Below are 18,359 nucleotides of genomic sequence, written 5' to 3'. Positions count from 1 at the left end.
TGGCATGGAGCTGATCGCGGGGTGGGGGGGAAGTTGCTGCCTCCCCCCCCCCCCGCCCTCCCCCTCAGAGGATGGTGAGGAAGAGCTCCCAGAGGGTCGGGGGTGGGCAGGGGCAGCGTTCTCCAACAGCGCCTCCTTCATGGGAGAGGCCTCCTCTTGCACCCCCCCCCCCGACCTCATAGGCGTCTGAAGTCCGTGGGGCTCATTCATTCTGCTGAGTGCTCTGGCCCCTGCCCCACCCCATGGGCGACCTGTGTGCCCCCCTGGCCCAGTCCCCCAGCGGAGGGAGAAGAGCCACACGCAGTAGGGTGGGAGAGGAGGGAATTCTCCAAGAGGCGGTGGGAAGGAAGCCTCGCTCCAGCTTGGCAGACAGAGAGTCCCGGGTTCAGCTCCGGCATCTCCAGCTGAAAGGGGCGGGTAGGGAGCGAGGGGAAAGGCCCGGAGAGCTGCTGCCAGGCTGAGGAGGTGAGACTGACCCGGATGGACCAAAAGGTCCAATTCAGGCAGCTGTTAGGTTCCTGGTCGCCTGTGTTTACAAAGAGCTGGCCTGCCTGCCTGCCAGCTCACGGGGCAGCGTGTGGGGCTGACCTTCACCCCAAGGGCCCCAGGAGGCTTCCCCCCCAGGGGGCGGCTTGGGGGGCACAAGAGGATTCAACAGGCACAGAGGAAGAGAAGCAAAGGCGAAGCAGGTGAAGAAACGGGCTGCACTCAATGCCCAGCAAAATGGCAACAGGAGGTGGGAATTGGGGCAGAGGGCAGGAGAGGAGGACTTTGCCAGTTTTCTAGTACCCCAAAGAGCAGTGAGTCCTCCCCAGTTTGGAGAAGTTGGTTTATTAAATAAATACAAAGGCATTGCTCTGGCCAACGCACGCAGCAGCCAATCCCTGTACATGTGCAAAGACTGCGGATCCGGGCCCTCCCACACACGCTGCCTGGGGGGGGGGGGGGGCTGTGTCAGGTGAAACACCTTCATTGGATGCAGCCACCTGTGGTCACGGGGTCCCAGAAGACACACAGAGCCAGGAGAGCCCCCACAAGGCAGGAGCAGTGGAGGGGGGGCAAGGCACCCACAGGCGGCCCCTCCCCCAGGGCTTGGGTTCCTGCTGCAGCAAGTCCTGAGGCCCCCAGACCCATCCAGTCCCCCCCCCGGGTGGCTGCAGAGCTGAACAGGGAGTTTGGGGCAGGAGGGGGGCCACCCAGACCCTTCCCAGGGCAAAGCAGGAGAAAGGGGGGGGGGCAAAACCCCTCTTTCCCTCCTTCCCAACTGGGTCTTCCAAAAAGGGGGGGGGGGGGAAATACAGCTCCACCTTGGTCTGGTTTGGGGAAAGTCCCTTCCTCCGGAGGCAACGGCCCCGTCCTGTGCCTTGCCAGCTGCCGGAAAGCAAGGAAACCAGCGTGGGGTGGGGGGGCAGGCTCCCTCCTCCGCAGGCCCCCCCGTTGCCTCCCCCCGGCAGGCACGCTCCCCCGTCCCCTGCTCCTCGGAGGAGGCCCAGCCGTTTCCCGTCCTCAACAGAGCCGCCGCTGTCGCCACCGGGCCTGGATTTCGTGGAAGGGCAGTCCGCGGCTCAGGGGCCGGCAGAGGTCTGGGTCGCCTGCGCGGCCGGTGCGGAGGGCGCACAAGAGGGCCGTCTTGCAGGCCTGGTGGCACGGCTGGCGGGGCGGGTGGCCCTTGTACATCAGGTGCCAGAAGCGCTGGAAGAGGCCCTCGTCCACCTGGAAGCGGCGCACCAGCTGATCCCAGTCGGCGGGGAAGGCGGTGGAGAAGCCGTAGGTCTCCCGGGCCCCGTAGAGGCGCTGCCAGCGGGGCACTGCCCCAGGGGTGTTGGCCTCTGTCAAGTTCAGGATGAAGGTCTCGTGGTCCAGCACCATGTGGGAGCTGCCCGGATAGGCCCCGTCCAGCAGGTAGACCCGGTACCCTGCAGGGCAGCAGCAGGAGAGCAGGCGTCAGTGGCGGCCCTCCCCTCCCCTCCCCTCGGCCTCCGCCCCCCAGCAAGGACAGGGCAGCAGCCCCTCACCTGGGTTCAGGCTGATGTAGGTGGTGACGCTGGGGGCCACGAAGGCCACGCCCAGCGGCCGGCTGAGGGTCTCCTCGTCGTAGAAGAGCTGGAATTCATCGATGTGGGTGTGGCCAAAGAACTGCCCGGCCACCGTGCCCTCAAACCTGCCGGGGGACACGGCCGTCAGCAGGGCCCAAGTGCCCCAGCCTCGCAGCTGAGGCCATGGAGGCTGGGCTGACAGAGCCCACCTGATGCTTGGGCCGGGACGGGCAGAGGGGCCTTCTAGTGGCAGGACAGCTCTCCCCTCACCTGCCCCAGCCTCCTCGCACTCCTGCCTGGTTGCTTGCTAGGGATTCCCCAGAGGCTGGAAAGGAAAGGACAGGCCTGGAGAGGCCGTGGACTGGAGGTGCGCGCAAACCCGCACCCCCCCCATCAGTGGGACCCTCCGTGCTCCTGCTTGGGTGAGGGGGTGGGAGGGGAGAAAGGGTGCCCCGCCTCCTCCCACTTTGTTTTCATCGCCTCTCTGGCCAGCTGAGCCAAACCCTGGCAGAAGGCAGGCAACCAAATGACACTCGCCCGCCTGCCCCGGTTTATGCCCCATTCCTGAATGCCTCTCCCTTGCCTGCCCCCAGAACCCCCCAGCCTCCAGAGGAGAGGGCCAGCCCGGGAAGCAGACGGAGCCTTCGGCCAGGGGCTCCCTCCCTTGCAGGTTGAGACGGGCAAGCAAGCGGGCGGTCCCCTCCCACCAGGCCAGCTCTCTTCCTCTGTGCAGCCAGCGCTGGCCGGGAGAAGGGCCGCCCCTCCTTCGTCTTGGGTTGGGGGCCCAGGGTGTCTGTCTCTCAAGGTGGCTCTCATAGAATCCTAGAATCAGAGTTGGAAGGGACCCCCAGGGTCATCTAGTCCAACCCCCTGCACAATGCAGGAAACTCACAAACACCTCCCCCTAAATTCACAGGATCTTCACTGCTGTCAGATGGCCATCTAGCCTCTGTTTAGAAACCTCCAAGGAAGGAGAGCCCACCACCTCCCAAGGAGGAAGTCTGTTCCACTGAGGAACTGCTCTAATGGTCAGGAAGTTCTTCCTAATGTTGAGCCGGAAACTTTTTTGATTTAATTTCAACCCACTGGTTCTGGTCCTACCTTCCGGGGCCACAGAAAACAATTCCACACCATCCTCTCTAGGACAGCCCTTCAAGTACTTGAAGATGTACCTCTCAGCCGCCTCCTCTCCAGGCTAAACATGCCCAGCTCCTTCAGCCTTTCCTCAGAGGACTTGGCCTCCAGACCCCTCACCATCTTTGCCGCCCTCCTCTGGACCCCTTCCAGCTTGTTGATATCATTCATAAAATGTGGTGCCCAAAGCTGAACACAATACTCCAGGTGAGGTCTTACCAGGGCAGAGTAAAGCGATACCATCACATCACGTGATCCGGACACTATACTTCTGTTGATACAGCCCAGAATTGCATTTGCCTTTTTAGCCACCGCATCACACTGCTGGCTCTTGTTCAGTGAATGATCCACTATGACCCCGAGATCCTTTTCGCACAGACTGCTGCTAAGACAAGTCTCCCCCTCCTATAACCCTGCACGGGATTTTTTCCTACCTCTCTTGCAGCCTCCCTCCCACCAGGACCTTCTAGCGCCTTCAGGCAGGCCGAACAAGGGGCTCCCCCCTCCCTCCAGAGAGCTCCGGACCCTGGTGTGACCCCCCCCCCCCGGCTTCCAGGGTAGCTGAACAGGGCTTTGAGGCGGGGCCACTGGTTACCATGGCACCAAATAGCACCCTCCGCAGATAAACCCCTGCTGAGGAAGGGGGGGATTGTGCTTTGCAGGCCTCAGGGCATTCACCCCACTGAGGGAGAAAGAAAGAGGGGGTGCCCTGGAGCAGGGGACGGCCTCTCACCTGTTGATGATGTGGTAATAGTTCCAGCTCCAGCTGCGCATGCAGTGAGAGGGGGGGATGTGTCCGATGATGTGGACCTGGGGCCAAGAGAAGCCGGTAAGGATGGGGGAGGCGGGAGGCCGTGGGCTGGCTGCAGCACCCCCTGCCCTCTTTTGGGAGGCCCCGACCCACCCCCAGCCAGCCCCCCGGAGGCCCCCCTCACCTTCTCCCCGCTCTCCTCGGCCTCCAGCAAGAGCTCCACCAGCCACTGCAGCTGCCCCGCTGGGTCCGTGGAGTTGATCAGAAGCCAGAAGTTGGTCTCGGAGCAGAAGTTCATGTTGAGCGAGACGAGGCGGAGGCCCGGCCAGACCCGGAGGGTGTAGAAGCCCCCCACCCTGCCGAAGGAGGCAGAATTAGGCATCTGGCGGGAAGAGGCCATGCACTTATAGAGTCATAGAGTTGGAAGGGACCTCCAGGGTCACCTAGTCCAACCCCCTGCACAATGCAGGAAACTCACCAACACCTCCCCCTAAATTCACAGGATCTTCATTGCTGTCCGATGGCCACCTGGCCTCTGTTTAAAAACCTCCAAGGAAGGAGAGCCTACCACTGTTCCACTGAGGAATCGCTCTAATGGTCAGGAAGTTCTTCCTAATGTTGAGCCGGAAACTCTTTTGATTTAATTTCAATCCATTGGTTCCGGTCCTACCTTCTGGGGCCACAGAAAACAATTCCACACCATCCTGTATATGACTGCTCTTCAAGGACTTGAAGATGGTGATCCTATCACCTCTCAGCTGCCTCTTCTCCAGGCTAAACATCCCCAGCTCCTTCAACCTTCCCTCGTAGGACTTGGTCTCCAGACCCCTCACCATCTTCATCGCCCTCCTCTGGACCCGTTCCAGCTTGTCTAGATCCTTCTTAAAATGTGGTGCCCAAAACTGAACACCAGACTCCAGGGGAGGTCTTACCAGAGCAGAGCAAAGCGATACCATCACATCACGTGATCTGGACACTAGACTTCTCTTGATACAGCCCAAAAATGCATTTGCCTTTTTCCAATCTCCCCTGCCCCCTGGAAAGACCCCAGCCTCTAGGGCAGAAAGCCTCACAAAGATCCTCAATCATTCTGGGACCCCCCTCGTCAACACAGCAGCAGCCCCCAAGGGTCTTCCCAAATGAGAAGGAGAGAAGCAGCTCGGAGCGTGCCGGCTGCTTCACTCTTCCCTAGTCTGCTCCGGTTGCAGCATAACAACCCGGGGGGTGAGGAGGGGAGAAGATAATTTGGAAGGAACATGACCCCCCCCCCCCCCCACACACACACTGCAGCTTCCCAGCCCTGTGTGCTCCTCTCCCCTCCAGTTCCTGCGTAGCTGCAGCTTACAGCCACGAAGGAGAGGCCGGACTGTGGTAGCCGAGTGCCCCTCTTGAATGGGGGGGGGGTCCTGCTCAGTGGGAATCGAGGCAGCTGCCTTCCTGCCCCACCCCCACCCCCCTGCCCCAGAAGGGAGGTCCCGGACAGGAGGCCCTTCTCTGCCAGGCCTTGCCCATCTTCAGGCTGACGGAGCAGCATTCTCATTTGGAGCAGGCAAAAGGGAATGTCGCGGCCTCCTCCAGAGATGTGGCAGAGACCCACCTGTGCCCAGGCTCTGGGTCTTCAGGCCGATCCCTCCCCATTTGCCCCTCCTCCCCAGCGCCCCCCCCCCCCGGTGCCCACTGCTTGCCTTAGCGTTGCCAGAGCCTCTGGGGGCAGCCACTGATGCCAAGCCTCGGCCATGGCATCATACAGCCAGGCCGAGGACTGGTTGCCAGCCACCGAGGGGGGAGGGAAGGCGTTCACGGGCACAGCCTCGTGGTTGCCCACGGCAGGGTAGACGGGCAGGGGCCCCAGGTACTTCTGGATGAGGCCTGTCACTGTCCACAGGGCGTGCAGCTGCTGCGCCCGGCTCTGCTCCCACACGTTGTGGGCCGGGATGTCTCCCGTCCAGTAGGCCACGTCGTAGGGCCCGGAGGCAGCCAGGTGCTGCAGCAGGTTCTCCAGGGTGTGGAGCGGCAGGTCACACTTGCTGTAGGTGCCCCAGTAGCCGGCCCCCTCCCCTCGGGGCTGCCCCCCCCGGCAGCACAAGGGGTCCTTGCAGGCTGGGTCGCTGCCGGGCAGGTAGCCCTGGTCCCAGTGCAGGTCCGTGAGGAAGAGCACCCGGGCCGTGGGGGCGCCAGGCCGTGGGGGCACCGGGGGGCGCACGGGGGGCTTGGGCGTGTCGGGCAGCGTGACGTTCCAGTCGGAGTAGATGTCCCAGTGGCCACAGTGGGAGCCCACCAGCAGCCCGCAGATCTCGGATGGGCGCAGGATGGAGTGGGCCCAGGCGGTCAGCATGTCGGGCTCAAAGAGCTGGATGATCTCCTCGCACACCTCCGGGCGGGCCAAGTGCAGGTACATGCACACACTCACAGACAGCTGCTGGATGCGGGACAGGCTGCTCTCCAGCTGCAACACAAGGGGGGGGAGGGGGAGGAGAGAGCCCCAAGGGGGGGTGAGTCAGGAGGGGGAAGCGCAGAGCCCTGCTGGAAAGGCCAGAGCCCCTGCACACCCCACAGAGAGCCAGTGTGATGTAGCGGTTAAGTACGTAGATTCTTATCTGGGAGAAGCGGGTTTGATTCCCCACTCCTCCACTTGCAGCTGCTGGAATGGCCTTGGGTCAGCCATAGCTCTCTTATCTGGGAGAACCGAGTTTGATTCTCCACTCCTCCACTTGCACCAGCTGGAATGGCCTTGGGTCAGCCAAAGCTCTCTTAACTGGGAGAACCGGGTTTGATTCCCCCCTCCTCCCCTTGCACCAGCTGGAATGGCTTTGGGTCAGCCAGAGCTCTGTCCTTGAAAGGGCATCTGCTGGGAGAGCCCTCTCAGCCCCACCCACCTCACAGGTTGTCTGTTGTGGGGGAGAAAGGGAAAGGAGATTGTGAGCCACTGAGACTCTTCTGAGTGGAGGGTGGGATATAAATCCAATATCTTCATCTACCTCACAGGGTGTCTGTTGTGGGGGAGGAAGGGAAAGGAGATTGTGAGCCGCTCTGAGACTCTTTGGAGTGGAGGGTGGGATATAAATCCAATATCTTCATCTACCTCACAGGGTGTCTGTTGTGGGGGAGGAAGGGAAAGGAGATTGTGAGCCGCTCTGAGACTCTTCGGAGTAGAGGGTGGGATATAAATCCAATATCTTCATCTACCTCACAGGGTGTCTGTTGTGGGGAAGGAAGGGAAAGGAGATTGTGAGCCGCTCTGAGACTCCTCAGAGTGGAGGGCGGGACGTAAATCCAATATCTTCATCTACCTCACAGGGTGTCTGTTGTGGAGGGGAAGGTAAAGGAGATTGTGAGCCACTCTGAGACTCTTCGGAGTGGAGGGCGGGATATAAATCCACTATCTTCATCTACCTCACAGAGTATCTGTTGTGGGGGAGGAAGGGAAAGGAGATTGTGAGCCGCTCTGAGACTCTTCGGAGTGGAGGGCGGGATATAAATCCAATATCTTCATCTACCTCACAGGGTATCTGTTGTGGGGGAGGAAGGTAAAGGAGATTGTGAGCCGCTCTGAGACTCTTCAGAGTGGAGGGCGGGATATAAATCCAATATCTTCAGCTACCTTACAGGGTGTCTGTTGTGAGGGAGGAAGGTAAAGGAGATTGTGAGCCGCTTTGAGACTCTTCAGAGTGGAGGGCGGGATATAAATCCAATATCTTCATCTACCTCACAGGGTGTCTGTTGTGGGGGGGAGGTAAAGGAGATTGTGAGTCACTCTGAGACTCTTCGGAGTGGAGGGCGGGATATAAATCCAATATCTTCATCTACCTCACAGGGTATCTGTTGTGGGGGAGGAAGGTAAAGGAGATTGTGAGCCGCTCTGAGACTCTTCAGAGTGGAGGGCAGGATATAAATCCAATATCTTCAGCTACCTCATAGGGTGTCTGTTGTGAGGGAGGAAGGTAAAGGAGATTGTGAGCCGCTTTGAGACTCTTCGGAGTGGAGGGCGGGATATAAATCCAATATCTTCATCTACCTCACAGGGTGTCTGTTGTGGGGGGGAAGGTAAAGGAGATTGTGAGTCACTCTGAGACTCTTCGGAGTGGAGGGCGGGATATAAATCCAATATCTTCATCTACCTCACAGGGTGTCTGTTGTGGGGGAGGAAGGGAAAGGAGATTGTGAGCCGCTCTGAGACTCTTCAGAGTGGAGGGCAGGATATAAATCCAATATCTTCATCTACCTCACAGGGTGTCTGTTGTGGGGGAGGAAGGGAAAGGAGATTGTGAGGCGCTCTGAGACTCTTTGGAGTGGAGGGCGGGATATAAATCCAATATCTTAATCTACCTCACAGGGTGTCTGTTGTGGGGGAGGAAGGAAAAGGAGATTGTGAGCCGCTCTGAGGCTCTTCGGAGTGGAGGGCGGGATATAAATCCAATATCTTCATCTACCTCACGGAGTATCTGTTGTGGGGGAGGAAGGGAAAGGAGATTGTGAGCCGCTCTGAGACTCTTCGGAGTGGAGGGCGGGATATAAATCCAATATCTTCATCTACCTCACAGGGTATCTGTTGTGGGGGAGGAAGGTAAAGGAGATTGTGAGCCGCTCTGAGACTCTTCAGAGTGGAGGGCGGGATATAAATCCAATATCTTCAGCTACCTTACAGGGTGTCTGTTGTGAGGGAGGAAGGTAAAGGAGATTGTGAGCCGCTTTGAGACTCTTCGGAGTGGAGGGCGGGATATAAATCCAATATCTTCATCTACCTCACAGGGTGTCTGTTGTGGGGGGGAAGGTAAAGGAGATTGTGAGTCACTCTGAGACTCTTCGGAGTGGAGGGCGGGATATAAATCCAATATCTTCATCTACCTCACAGGGTATCTGTTGTGGGGGAGGAAGGGAAAGGAGATTTTGAGCCGCTCTGAGACTCTTCAGAGTGGAGGGCAGGATATAAATCCAATATCTTCAGCTACCTCATAGGGTGTCTGTTGTGAGGGAGGAGGGTAAAGGAGATTGTGAGCCGCTTTGAGACTCTTCGGAGTGGAGGGCGGGATATAAATCCAATATCTTCATCTACCTCACAGGGTGTCTGTTGTGGGGGGGAAGGTAAAGGAGATTGTGAGTCACTCTGAGACTCTTCGGAGTGGAGGGCGGGATATAAATCCAATATCTTCATCTACCTCACAGGGTATCTGTTGTGGGGGAGGAAGGGAAAGGAGATTTTGAGCCGCTCTGAGACTCTTCGGAGTGGAGGGCGGGATATAAATCCACTATCTTCATCTACCTCACAGGGTGTCTGTTGTGGGGGAGGAAGGGAAAGGAGATTGTGAGCCGCTCTGAGACTCTTCAGAGTGGAGGGCAGGATATAAATCCAATATCTTCATCTACCTCACAGGGTGTCTGTTGTGGGGGAGGAAGGGAAAGGAGATTGTGAGGCGCTCTGAGACTCTTCGGAGTGGAGGGCGGGATATAAATCCAATATCTTAATCTACCTCACAGGGTGTCTGTTGTGGGGGAGGAAGGAAAAGGAGATTGTGAGCCGCTCTGAGGCTCTTCGGAGTGGAGGGCGGGATATAAATCCAATATCTTCATCTACCTCACAGGGTGTCTGTTGTGGGGGAGGAAGGGAAAGGAGAGTGTGAGCTGCTCTGAGACTCTTCGGAGTGGAGGGCGGGATATAAATCCAATATCATCTTCTTCTTCTTGAAAGGGCAGCTTCTGGGAGAGCCCTCCAAGCCCCAGCCACCTCACAGGGTGGTCTCCCGGGTGCCTGCCTGGAGTCAAACTCTGTTCTATTGCTTCAGACCCACACAGCTACTTACATGGCCCACCCCTGGAAATGTAGAATTCAATGCAATCTGAACACATGGGGAAGGTAGGTGGATGTTAACAAGGTGCAGTTCAACAGGGTTAAGTTTAATTAATTTAATTTTTCAATTTATGCCCCGCCCTCTCCCACAAGCAGGCTAAGTGCTGAGTTCTGGGTAACAGACAGGAGGAAGACACGTACTGGATGGGGGATACACTTCTAAGTAGCAGTGGGTGTGAACAAGATCCTGCGCCTGGGGCATGGGTGGACCATGAATTAAATATGAGCAGCCACTGTGATACAGCAACAAAAAAGGCAAATGTTATCCAGAAAGGCAGAACATCCAGATCGCAAGACGTTCTGGTCCCGCTGCACACTGCATTGGTCAGGCAGCCCCCAAAGTCTCGTGTGCAGTTCTGGAAACCTCATTCCAAGGAGGAGGTGGGCAGAATGGAGCAGGTGCAGAGGAGAGCGAGAAGGAGGATGCTCAGGGGCCTGGAGACCAAGAAGCCCCAGCAGCGAAGGCGGAGGAGGGGCTTGGGAAAGTTTAGAGTGGAGAAAAGGAGGCGGGGGGGGGGGCAGGATGGCCCTCTGTAAGAATCTGAAGGATGTCACTTAGAGGGCGGCAGGGGGCTGTTGGAGAGGACTTACAGCAATGGCTTAAAATTAAGGGCAGGAAAATCTTGACAGTCTTAGGAAAATGTCTTGGCGGTCAGAGTTGTTCCAGAGTGGAATCAGCTACCAAGGGGGGGGGGAGCTCCCCCTCCCTGGCAGTCTTGAAGCAGCAGCTGAACAAACCCTTGTCAGGGATGCTCTAGAGCAGGGGGTGTCAAACATGTGGCCCAGGGGCCAGATCAGGCCCCCTGGAGGGCTCCTATCAGGCCCGCAAGCAACTGGCTGCCATCTGCTTCCTTCTCTTTCTCTCTTGCTTCCTTCTGCTTGCGTTGCCAGCTTGCCCAATTGCACAGCAGAGCTACTGAGTCAAGCCTCTCTTCCTTCTATTGGCTGAGGCTCCTCCCCCTCCTGGTCCCCTGGGGAAGGAAGGAAAAAGCCAGAGCTTCCTTTGCCCAGCTCCCTGGATCCCAGGGGAGAGATACAAAGAAAACACCTTTAAGACCAACGAGTGCTAATGTTTTAAGCATTTTTTATTTTAAGCTTTAAAAACATCTTTGTCTTTGTGCCTTTTAAAAAGTTTCTACCGCTGTTACCTGGCATTGCATTTTATGGCACACGAGGCGAGGCCCGGCCCAACAAGCTCTCATTTATGTCCGATCCGGCCCTCAGAGCAAATGAGGTTGACACCCTTGAGGCTGATCCTGCATTGAGTGTGTGGGGGGGGTGGTGGACTGGATGGCCTCTATGGGACCAGGGCTGCCAGCCCCCCCCCCCCCCCCAGCCACCAGCAGGGGAAGGGGCAGTAGAGTTGCCAGATCCAGGATGGAAGATTCCTGGGGCTTGGGGGGGGGGCCTCAGAGTCCAGCCCCCTGCGCAGCCCTCCGTGGCCTGGAGGAGCCGCAATCCTGGGAGAGCTCCAGGTCCCACCTTCTATTGGCTGAGGCTCCCACCTGGAGGGTGAGCATACAAACTGAGAGAGGTCACTATAATGGACAACACAGCAAAAAATGCAAGCTAGTGACCAGTTTACTAAGAAATATATAGAAACCAGTCCAAATGTCCAAAAGGTGGACATTCAAGCCCCAAAGTAGTGTGGTGACAAGCCAGGTCTGATGAAGACTGGAAAGAAACAGGTACTTCATCGATCGGCTTGTCACCACACTGCTTTGGGACTTGAATGTACATGTTTTGGACATTTGGACTGGTTTCTACATACTTCTTAGTAAACTGGTCACTAGCTTGCATTTTTTGTCGTCTTACCCACCTGGAGGCTGCCATCCCTCTGTATGGCCCCTCCCAACTCTACCGGCGGGGGGGGGGGCGGGGGTTGAAGCACGTGCAGAGAAGCAAAAGCGGGGCTCGAAGCCAACCCCTTCCTTGGCAGCTCCCCCTCCCCCAGTGAAAGGAAACGGAACTGAGGGGGCCAAGGGGGTCGGGCCCAGGGGAGCAGAGCTGGCTGTCCCCAGTGGGGCTCAGCGCAGCCTCCCTGAGTAAGTGCTGGGGGGGGGGGGGGTGCAAAGGGGAGGCGGTCACTGGGCTAGGCACACAGGCCCAGGGGAGCCTTTCCCACAACTGCCCCTCCCTGGCCCGCTTCGGTTGACCAGCGCCCGTTTCCATTGGTAGGAGGTTTGCCCAAGACTATGGCAAGCAGGAGGCTCAGGGGCAGAAGGCTGGGCCTTGCTTACGCAGGGGGCCAGCTGGGCTAAGCCCCTTGAGAGAGCCCAGGCCGGCTGGCACAGGGCTTGGGGTGGGAGGAAAGGGGCAGGGAGACAGGCACAGATGGAGAATGAGGATGTGCAGAGAGAAGTGTCCATTCAGCAGCCAGCAAGGAAACGGAGGCGCCAGGCAGCTTCCTGGAAGCAGGGAAAGAGCTTCCTCCTTGGGAGGAGGTGGGCGACCTCTCCTTCCCTGGAGGCTAGATGGCCACCTGACAGCAATGCAGATCCTGGGAATTTAGGGGGAAGTAGTTGCGAAAACATCGTGATGCATCGTGATGCTACGTCACCCCGGAGTCGGAAACGACTGGTGCGTCACCTGTTTACTTGTGAGTTCCCTGCATTGCGGAGGGGTTGGACCGGATGACCCTGGAGGTCCCTCCCAACACTATGATGCGTCTGTGGTTCCTGTCAACAGGGAAGGGTGGGTGCAGCCAGGGCCAGCAGCCTGACGAGAGCCAGCTTCGCTGGGCCTCCTGACTGACGCAGCCAGATGGAATTTTGCAACGTTGCTGGTGGCCTCGGTGGGAGGGGCGGAGTGGCAATTATCCAGTCCTGATGAAATACCCTGTCCTCAAACAAGCCGCACCAGGTGCTCTCCGGATGGCAAAGCTGCGCAACCCACAGCCCCGCCCCCCCACGCACTGCCTGCAATCCCCAAGATGCTGCCCTCCCGCCCCCACTTGAGAGAACAGCCTGGGGAGTTCAGCAGGGACGAGGGAGGAGGCGTAACTCCCGGGAAGCAGGGGATCCTCTGGAACAGCCTGCTGGGCACGCCGGGGCCCCTGCCCCCCCCCCCCGGATGGGGGCACCAGAGCTGGTTTCCAAAAGCACCGTGTGTCCTTATGAGGAGAGGCTGAAGGAGCTGGGGATGTTCAGCCTGGAGAGGAGGAGGCTGAGAGGTGATAGGATCACCATCTTCAAGTACTTGAAGGGCTGTCATCTAGAGGATGGTGTGGAATTGTTTTCTGTGGCCCCAGAAGGTTGGACAGAACCAATGGGTTGAGATTAAATCAAAAGAGTTTCCGGCTCAAGATCAGGAAGAACTTCCTGACCGTGGAAGAGGCTTCCTTCTCAGGAGGTGTTGGGCTCTCCTTCCTTGGAGGTTTTTAAACAGAGGCAAGATGGCCATCTGACAGCAAAGAAGATCCTGTGAACTTATGGGGAGGTGTTTGTGAATTTCCTGCATTGTGCAGGGGTTGGACTAGATGACCTTAGAGGTCCCTTCCAACTCTGTGATTCTATTATTCTAGAGCGGTTCCTCAGTGGAACAGGCTTCCTCCTCGGGAGGTGGTAGGCTCTCCTACCTTGGAGGTTTTAAAACAGAGGCTAGATGGCCATCTGACATCAATGAAGATCCTGGGAATTTAGGGGGAGGTATCTGTGAGTTTCCTGCATTGTGCAGGGGGTTGGACTAGATGACTCTGGAGATCCCTTCCAACTCCTCTGACTTCTGCACTGCACCAAGGAAGATGCTCCTTTCCTTTCTCCTGAACTCACAAGAGAGGAGACCTGCACCCTCACTAGTCCTACACTTCCCAACCTCTGAGGGGGAAGAAGAGAACCAGCAGGCTATTCCCCCCCCCCCCCAATCTAGCCATGCCGATGCTGCACAGCTCATAGTCATTTCAGCAGGCCCCAGAGGGGAGCCACGTGGGTCTGCAGGAGAAGGCAGCGATCTGAGCCCAGCAGCCCCCAAACAGACACACAAGATTCTCCAGGGATGGCCTCCGAGAGCCAGAGCTCCCTCCATCAAGCAGGTCCCACAAGAGAGACTTCCCTTCCAAAGCGGGAACTGGCCGACCCCACCCCCTACCCCGGATTTTGGTGCCTGGCAGGAAGGGCCTTCTCGGCCTGGCCCCCCCGAGGGCGCTTGTGTGGCCCCAGCTCCTGCTGCCTGTCCCACTCTGCTTGGGCTCCCCACAACGACCCCTGCCTTGCTGCCTTCCATGTTCACCTGCCCTTCTCCTAGCAACGGTGATCCATGCTACGGTCACCTCGAGACTGGACTACTGTAACACCCTCTACGTGGGGCTGCCCTTGTGCCGAACTCGGTGGTTGCAGCTGGTGCAGAACGCGGCGGCTAGGCTGTTGTTGGGGTTCCCAAAATGGGAGCACATACAGCCGGGGCTGCGCGGACTGCACTGGCTGCCGGTGGTATACCGAGTTCGTTACAAGGTGCTGATTATTACCTTTAAAGCCCTATATGGCCGAGGACCTGTCTACTTGAGGGACCATCTTTCCCCATATGAACCCCAGAGAGCGCTGAGGTCAGCTGGAAAGAACCAGCTGAATATCCCTGGGCCAAGGGAGGCCAGATTGAAGTCCACCCGGGATCGGGCCTTCTCCATAGCGGCTCCCCTACTGTGGAACCAACTCCCGGAGGAGGTAGGGGCCCTGCGATGTTTAGACCAATTCCGCAGGGCCTGCAAGACCCACCTCTTTAAAATAGCCTTCACTTAATACCGAGCCAAGAAAGTCCTGCTGGATATGTTTTATGTGTTAGTCACTGGATTTTATGGAAGAGCTTAACTATAGCACCATAATGTTAATCTTAATGTAAGTTTTAATGATTTTAAGGATGATTTTATAATTGAAATTGTAACTATTGTATATGGTTTTATTGTACATTGTATTTACGTGTTGTGAGCCGCCCTGAGCCTGCTTTGCGGGGAGGGCGGGATATAAATAAAAAGTATTATTATTATTATACCCCTGTGTTTAGCTCTGGCTTTGTTTCCATTTTATGGTGTGCTTTCATTGTGCTTGTTCCAAGGGCTAGTAGCCTTGGAGGCCCAGGCGGGACAGAAAGGCGGGATGTAAACACATCGAGAACAGATGACAAGAGAATGCAGCCAGGACTGCACTACTATCTCATTCTAGTGAATTGTGCAACATTCAGACAGGCCCTCACTACAAGCAAGCAGAAGGACCAAAGTCCACCCCACAGCAAGCTGGAAGAGGATGAGCATGTAGAGACAGGCTTCAGGTGTTGCAAGCAGCGGGGAAGCCGGTAGTTCCTCATTTTTCGGTAGAGACCAGAGAAACAGAGAGTGCCCCGCCAGCAGCCCTCCCCCAGTTCCCTGAAGAGTGAGTTTTCCAAGAAGGAAGAGGGTGTGGGAGGGCGCTTGGCCCCTTTGCTCTGTATGGGGCTGACATCCTAGACAGCACAGTGCCCTGGAACTGCCCTTGCCCTGAGCACGCACAGGAAGCCCTGCCAATGCCAACAGGGCGGCAGGGGGCGGCAGGGACAAACCCGCCTGACAGCAATGCTTTCCTACACAGCCTCCTCCCTGCAGCTGCCAGACCTTGAGCAAAACAAACACAGGCTCTTGCCAAACACAGGCGGCCGGAAAGTGAGGCACAAGTGTCTGGGTTGTGCAGAGCATTCACAAGCAGCATTCGCTAGCCCTGGAGGCAAAAGGGCTGCTTTATCCTCCAATCTACCCTTCCTCAGAGACTTCCCTCTTGCTGTTTTCCCTAACGGGAAACCCACACAGCCTGCGCCCCCACCATCCCCCCCGTCTGCTCGTGACAATCCGGCTGGCTGGCTGGCTGGCTGAGGGTCACTCTGCACATGACGGGGCTTGACCCTTGGTCGCCACGCTCAGTCCAGCACTCTAAAGGAGCCTGGCCTGACCCACAACTTCAGGTGGGTCATCGTTGCTGACTAGGCCTGAAGCAACAGAACAAGTCTGAGTCCAGTCGGGCACCTTGAAGACTAGCAACATTCTATTCTGGGCATTCAATTCTGAAGCACACGAAAGTGCAGGCCCAGAATTAAACGTTGTTGCCCGACTGGACTCCAAAGAGCCCTGTCCTGCCATACCCATGAAGCGGAGCAGCCCTCCCCCGCCCTGGAGGAAGTCTTTGGCTGGCCACTGCAGCCACGCAGGGCTGGAACATGAGAAAGCAGCAGGGCGCACAGGAGTCTGGGAGCTGCCGTCTCTCTCTCTCTCGGCACCCTTTGCAGCCTCTGGCTCTCAGGCCCTGCCTTGGGCACTTCAAAAACACACACGCCCTCCCCCCACCCCGCAAACTGGCAGTAAGCCCGACCACGAGAGAGGAAGGAAGCGTCACATGGCTGTTTCCTGACATGCAAAAGCTAAAGTTTGCACACAGTGGCCTCCATGGCTCATTTACAAAAAGCAAAGGCCACACACGCTCCTGTCCCTGGGTTGCTCCGGCCGGCTAACAGTTAGGGAAGCCACCCTTGGCCAGTGCAGGCCCACGGGAGTGCTGGGAATGGCTGATCTCCCCAAAGCTTGCACTGTCAAGAGCCTCGCTCTGGTCTTGCAAGCGGAAGGTGGGCCGTGGCTTCCTCACCTTGCCTGGTGCGGAAGGGAAGGGGCTGGTAGGCAAATGAGGCCCGGTCAGCTGAGCCTGCCCCACCCAGCCCCGAGGCCTCCCCAGGGCAAAGTCCACCCCCACTCCCTGCTCCCTCCTTAGAGGCAAAGCAGCCAGCCAAGGGCTGCTCGGCCTTTGCTGGGGAAGGGCCTGGGGGGAGCGGCCAGGCAGCTCCAGGTTTTCCAGATCTTTGCCCTGCTCTCTTGGCAGTGGGCTTCAGGCCTGGCTTGGGGGCCCAGACAGCGCGGCCTGCTTTGGTGGTCTGCCTCTGCTCCCATCCGGCCCTGCAGATCCTTCTCAGCGGCCTCTGCTGCAGTCGCCCATCTGGTTGTCTCCCTGGGGGTGGGAGGTACCGACCCTAGGGGGTCCTCCTCTTCCCCAGCGGCTAAGGGGGAGCTGGCTGAATTCGAACCCATCCAAGAGGGAGGCTGGGTGTCTGGGAAAGACTGAGATGCTGGCTGGAGGGGCAGATGGTGCCCAGGCGACCGCAGCAGGCTCTGGAAAGAGGCTGGATTCTGCCCTGTCACTGGATAAACAAGTGTTCGTGGTGGTGTGGCCGGTGGTTTTTCAGCTGTGCCAGCCCTGGCAACTGGCTCCTTATTTGTTTGGGCCAGAGCATGCCCCCTTGCTCCATGCAATGGTCACCCCCCACCCCAGGCCGGACTACTGCAATTCACTCTACATGGGGCTGCCTCTGGGGAAGGGGCGGAATAGAAACAAACAAATAATAATACTCATTATGCCAAGTGTGCTGGCTACCAATTAGTCTCCGGATCCAATTCAAGGTGTTGGCAGTAACCTTCAAACCCCATAACAGTCTGGGACTCTCCTCCCAACAGGCCTGCTTCTCCTGCCAGAACCCCACCCCTTCAAGCACAGTCTAGGGGCCTCTTGCGGAAGCCTGGCCCCAGCATGGCCTTCTCAGCTGTGGCCCCGATGCTCTCGGAGGACCCCCGTGCCCCGCGGGGCTGGCGCAGATTCCAGAGGGCACAGGATTGGTTAGGTTGGCGATTGTTTAGGAGGGCAACCACACGTTTTAATAGCGGTCTGGTGACAGCCACCGGCTTGAATGCGTTCTTGTTTTAATGCTTTATAGTTGTTATTTCTTTTCACCTTCCTGGTAGCCCCTTCAGTTAAGTGGGGACAAAAGACCTAACAGACTGATCGATCAATGGGGTGTTGGGGGGGGGGGGGTGCCGAGGGCTGCTTGCAGAGGCTGCATCTCTGGGGAGGGGAAGGGAAGGGGAGGGAAGGGAAGGGAGACACACCAACCGCCCCAACGTTTTGCCCAGCCTCGTCCCAGCAAGAGGGCAGCTGAGCGCCCTCCATGCCGCCCCGCTTCCCTTCACCCAGAGCCCCGGTTTCTGCCCTGGCCCTCCCCCTTCTCCCTCTCCTCGCCCCCCTCCCGCCGGGGGATGCCCTCGGGCAATGCCGGGCCGGGGAGGAGGAGCGCCGGGAGAGGGGGCCTGGCATCTCCCCGCGCCCCAGACAGTCGCCTAGCTGCCCCGCTCGCTCACCTCCATGCCGGCGTCGAGGGCGGTGAAGATGACCTTGCAGGCCGGGCAGCTGAGGTTGCGCCAGCCGAAGCCCCCGCCGCCGCCGCCCAGCGCGACGCCCCCCGACGCCTCCTCCAGCGGCGCCCCCCGCGCCCCCAGCAGCAGCAGCAGCAGCAGCACCGGCGCCTCCTCCATCGCCCGCCCCGCCTCGCCTCGCCTCTGCGCCCCGAGCCCGCCGCGCACCCGCCGCGGCACCCACGGGGGCACCGCCGGCCCCGGCCGCCTCTGACGCCGCCTCCCGCCCCGCCTCCAAGATGGCCGGCTCCGCTCCGCCCCGCCCTGCCCGGCCCGGCCCGGCCCAGGCAGGCAGCCTCGCCCTCGAGCTCGAGCGCAGCACCCGCCGCTGCAGGGCACGCGCCCGCCAACAGCCAGCAGCACGCCGCGCCTCCGACGCCTGCAGCGACGCCTGCGGGAGGAGGA

The 18,359-nt window shown here is 58.5% G+C and overlaps 1 protein-coding gene across 1 annotated transcript; it reads right to left on the bottom strand.

The window, feature by feature from the left end:
- Window positions 1-815: 815 nt before the first annotated feature.
- On the bottom strand, window positions 816-18,074 carry SMPD1 (sphingomyelin phosphodiesterase 1). Its single transcript, XM_060230498.1, has 6 exons — window positions 17,901-18,074; window positions 5,607-6,367; window positions 4,106-4,277; window positions 3,904-3,980; window positions 2,016-2,161; window positions 816-1,916 (listed from the first exon to the last, which is right to left on the bottom strand). The coding sequence occupies exons 1-6, from the start codon at window positions 18,072-18,074 to the stop codon at window positions 1,507-1,509; spliced, it is 1,740 nt and encodes a 579-aa protein (XP_060086481.1). The 3' UTR covers window positions 816-1,506.
- Window positions 18,075-18,359: the final 285 nt, after the last annotated feature.

The sequence above is a fragment of the Heteronotia binoei genome, unplaced genomic scaffold (assembly GCF_032191835.1).
Source record: "Heteronotia binoei isolate CCM8104 ecotype False Entrance Well unplaced genomic scaffold, APGP_CSIRO_Hbin_v1 ptg001569l, whole genome shotgun sequence".
In the NCBI taxonomy this organism is placed as follows: Eukaryota; Metazoa; Chordata; class Lepidosauria; order Squamata; family Gekkonidae; genus Heteronotia; species Heteronotia binoei.
This window is presented reverse-complemented; position numbering and strand designations above follow the sequence as displayed.

Bases quoted from the DNA above. Each gene is read 5' to 3' on its own strand.
- SMPD1 (XM_060230498.1), bottom strand. From the start codon at position 18,074: ATGGAGGAGGCGCCGGTGCTGCTGCTGCTGCTGCTGCTGGGGGCGCGG. The intron at 6,368-17,900 runs GTGAGCGAGCGG...CTTGTGTTGCAG, and splicing joins CCCTCGACGCCGGCATGGAG to CTGGAGAGCAGCCTGTCCCG. The intron at 3,981-4,105 runs GTGAGGGGGGCC...TCTTGGCCCCAG, and splicing joins CCGAGGAGAGCGGGGAGAAG to GTCCACATCATCGGACACAT.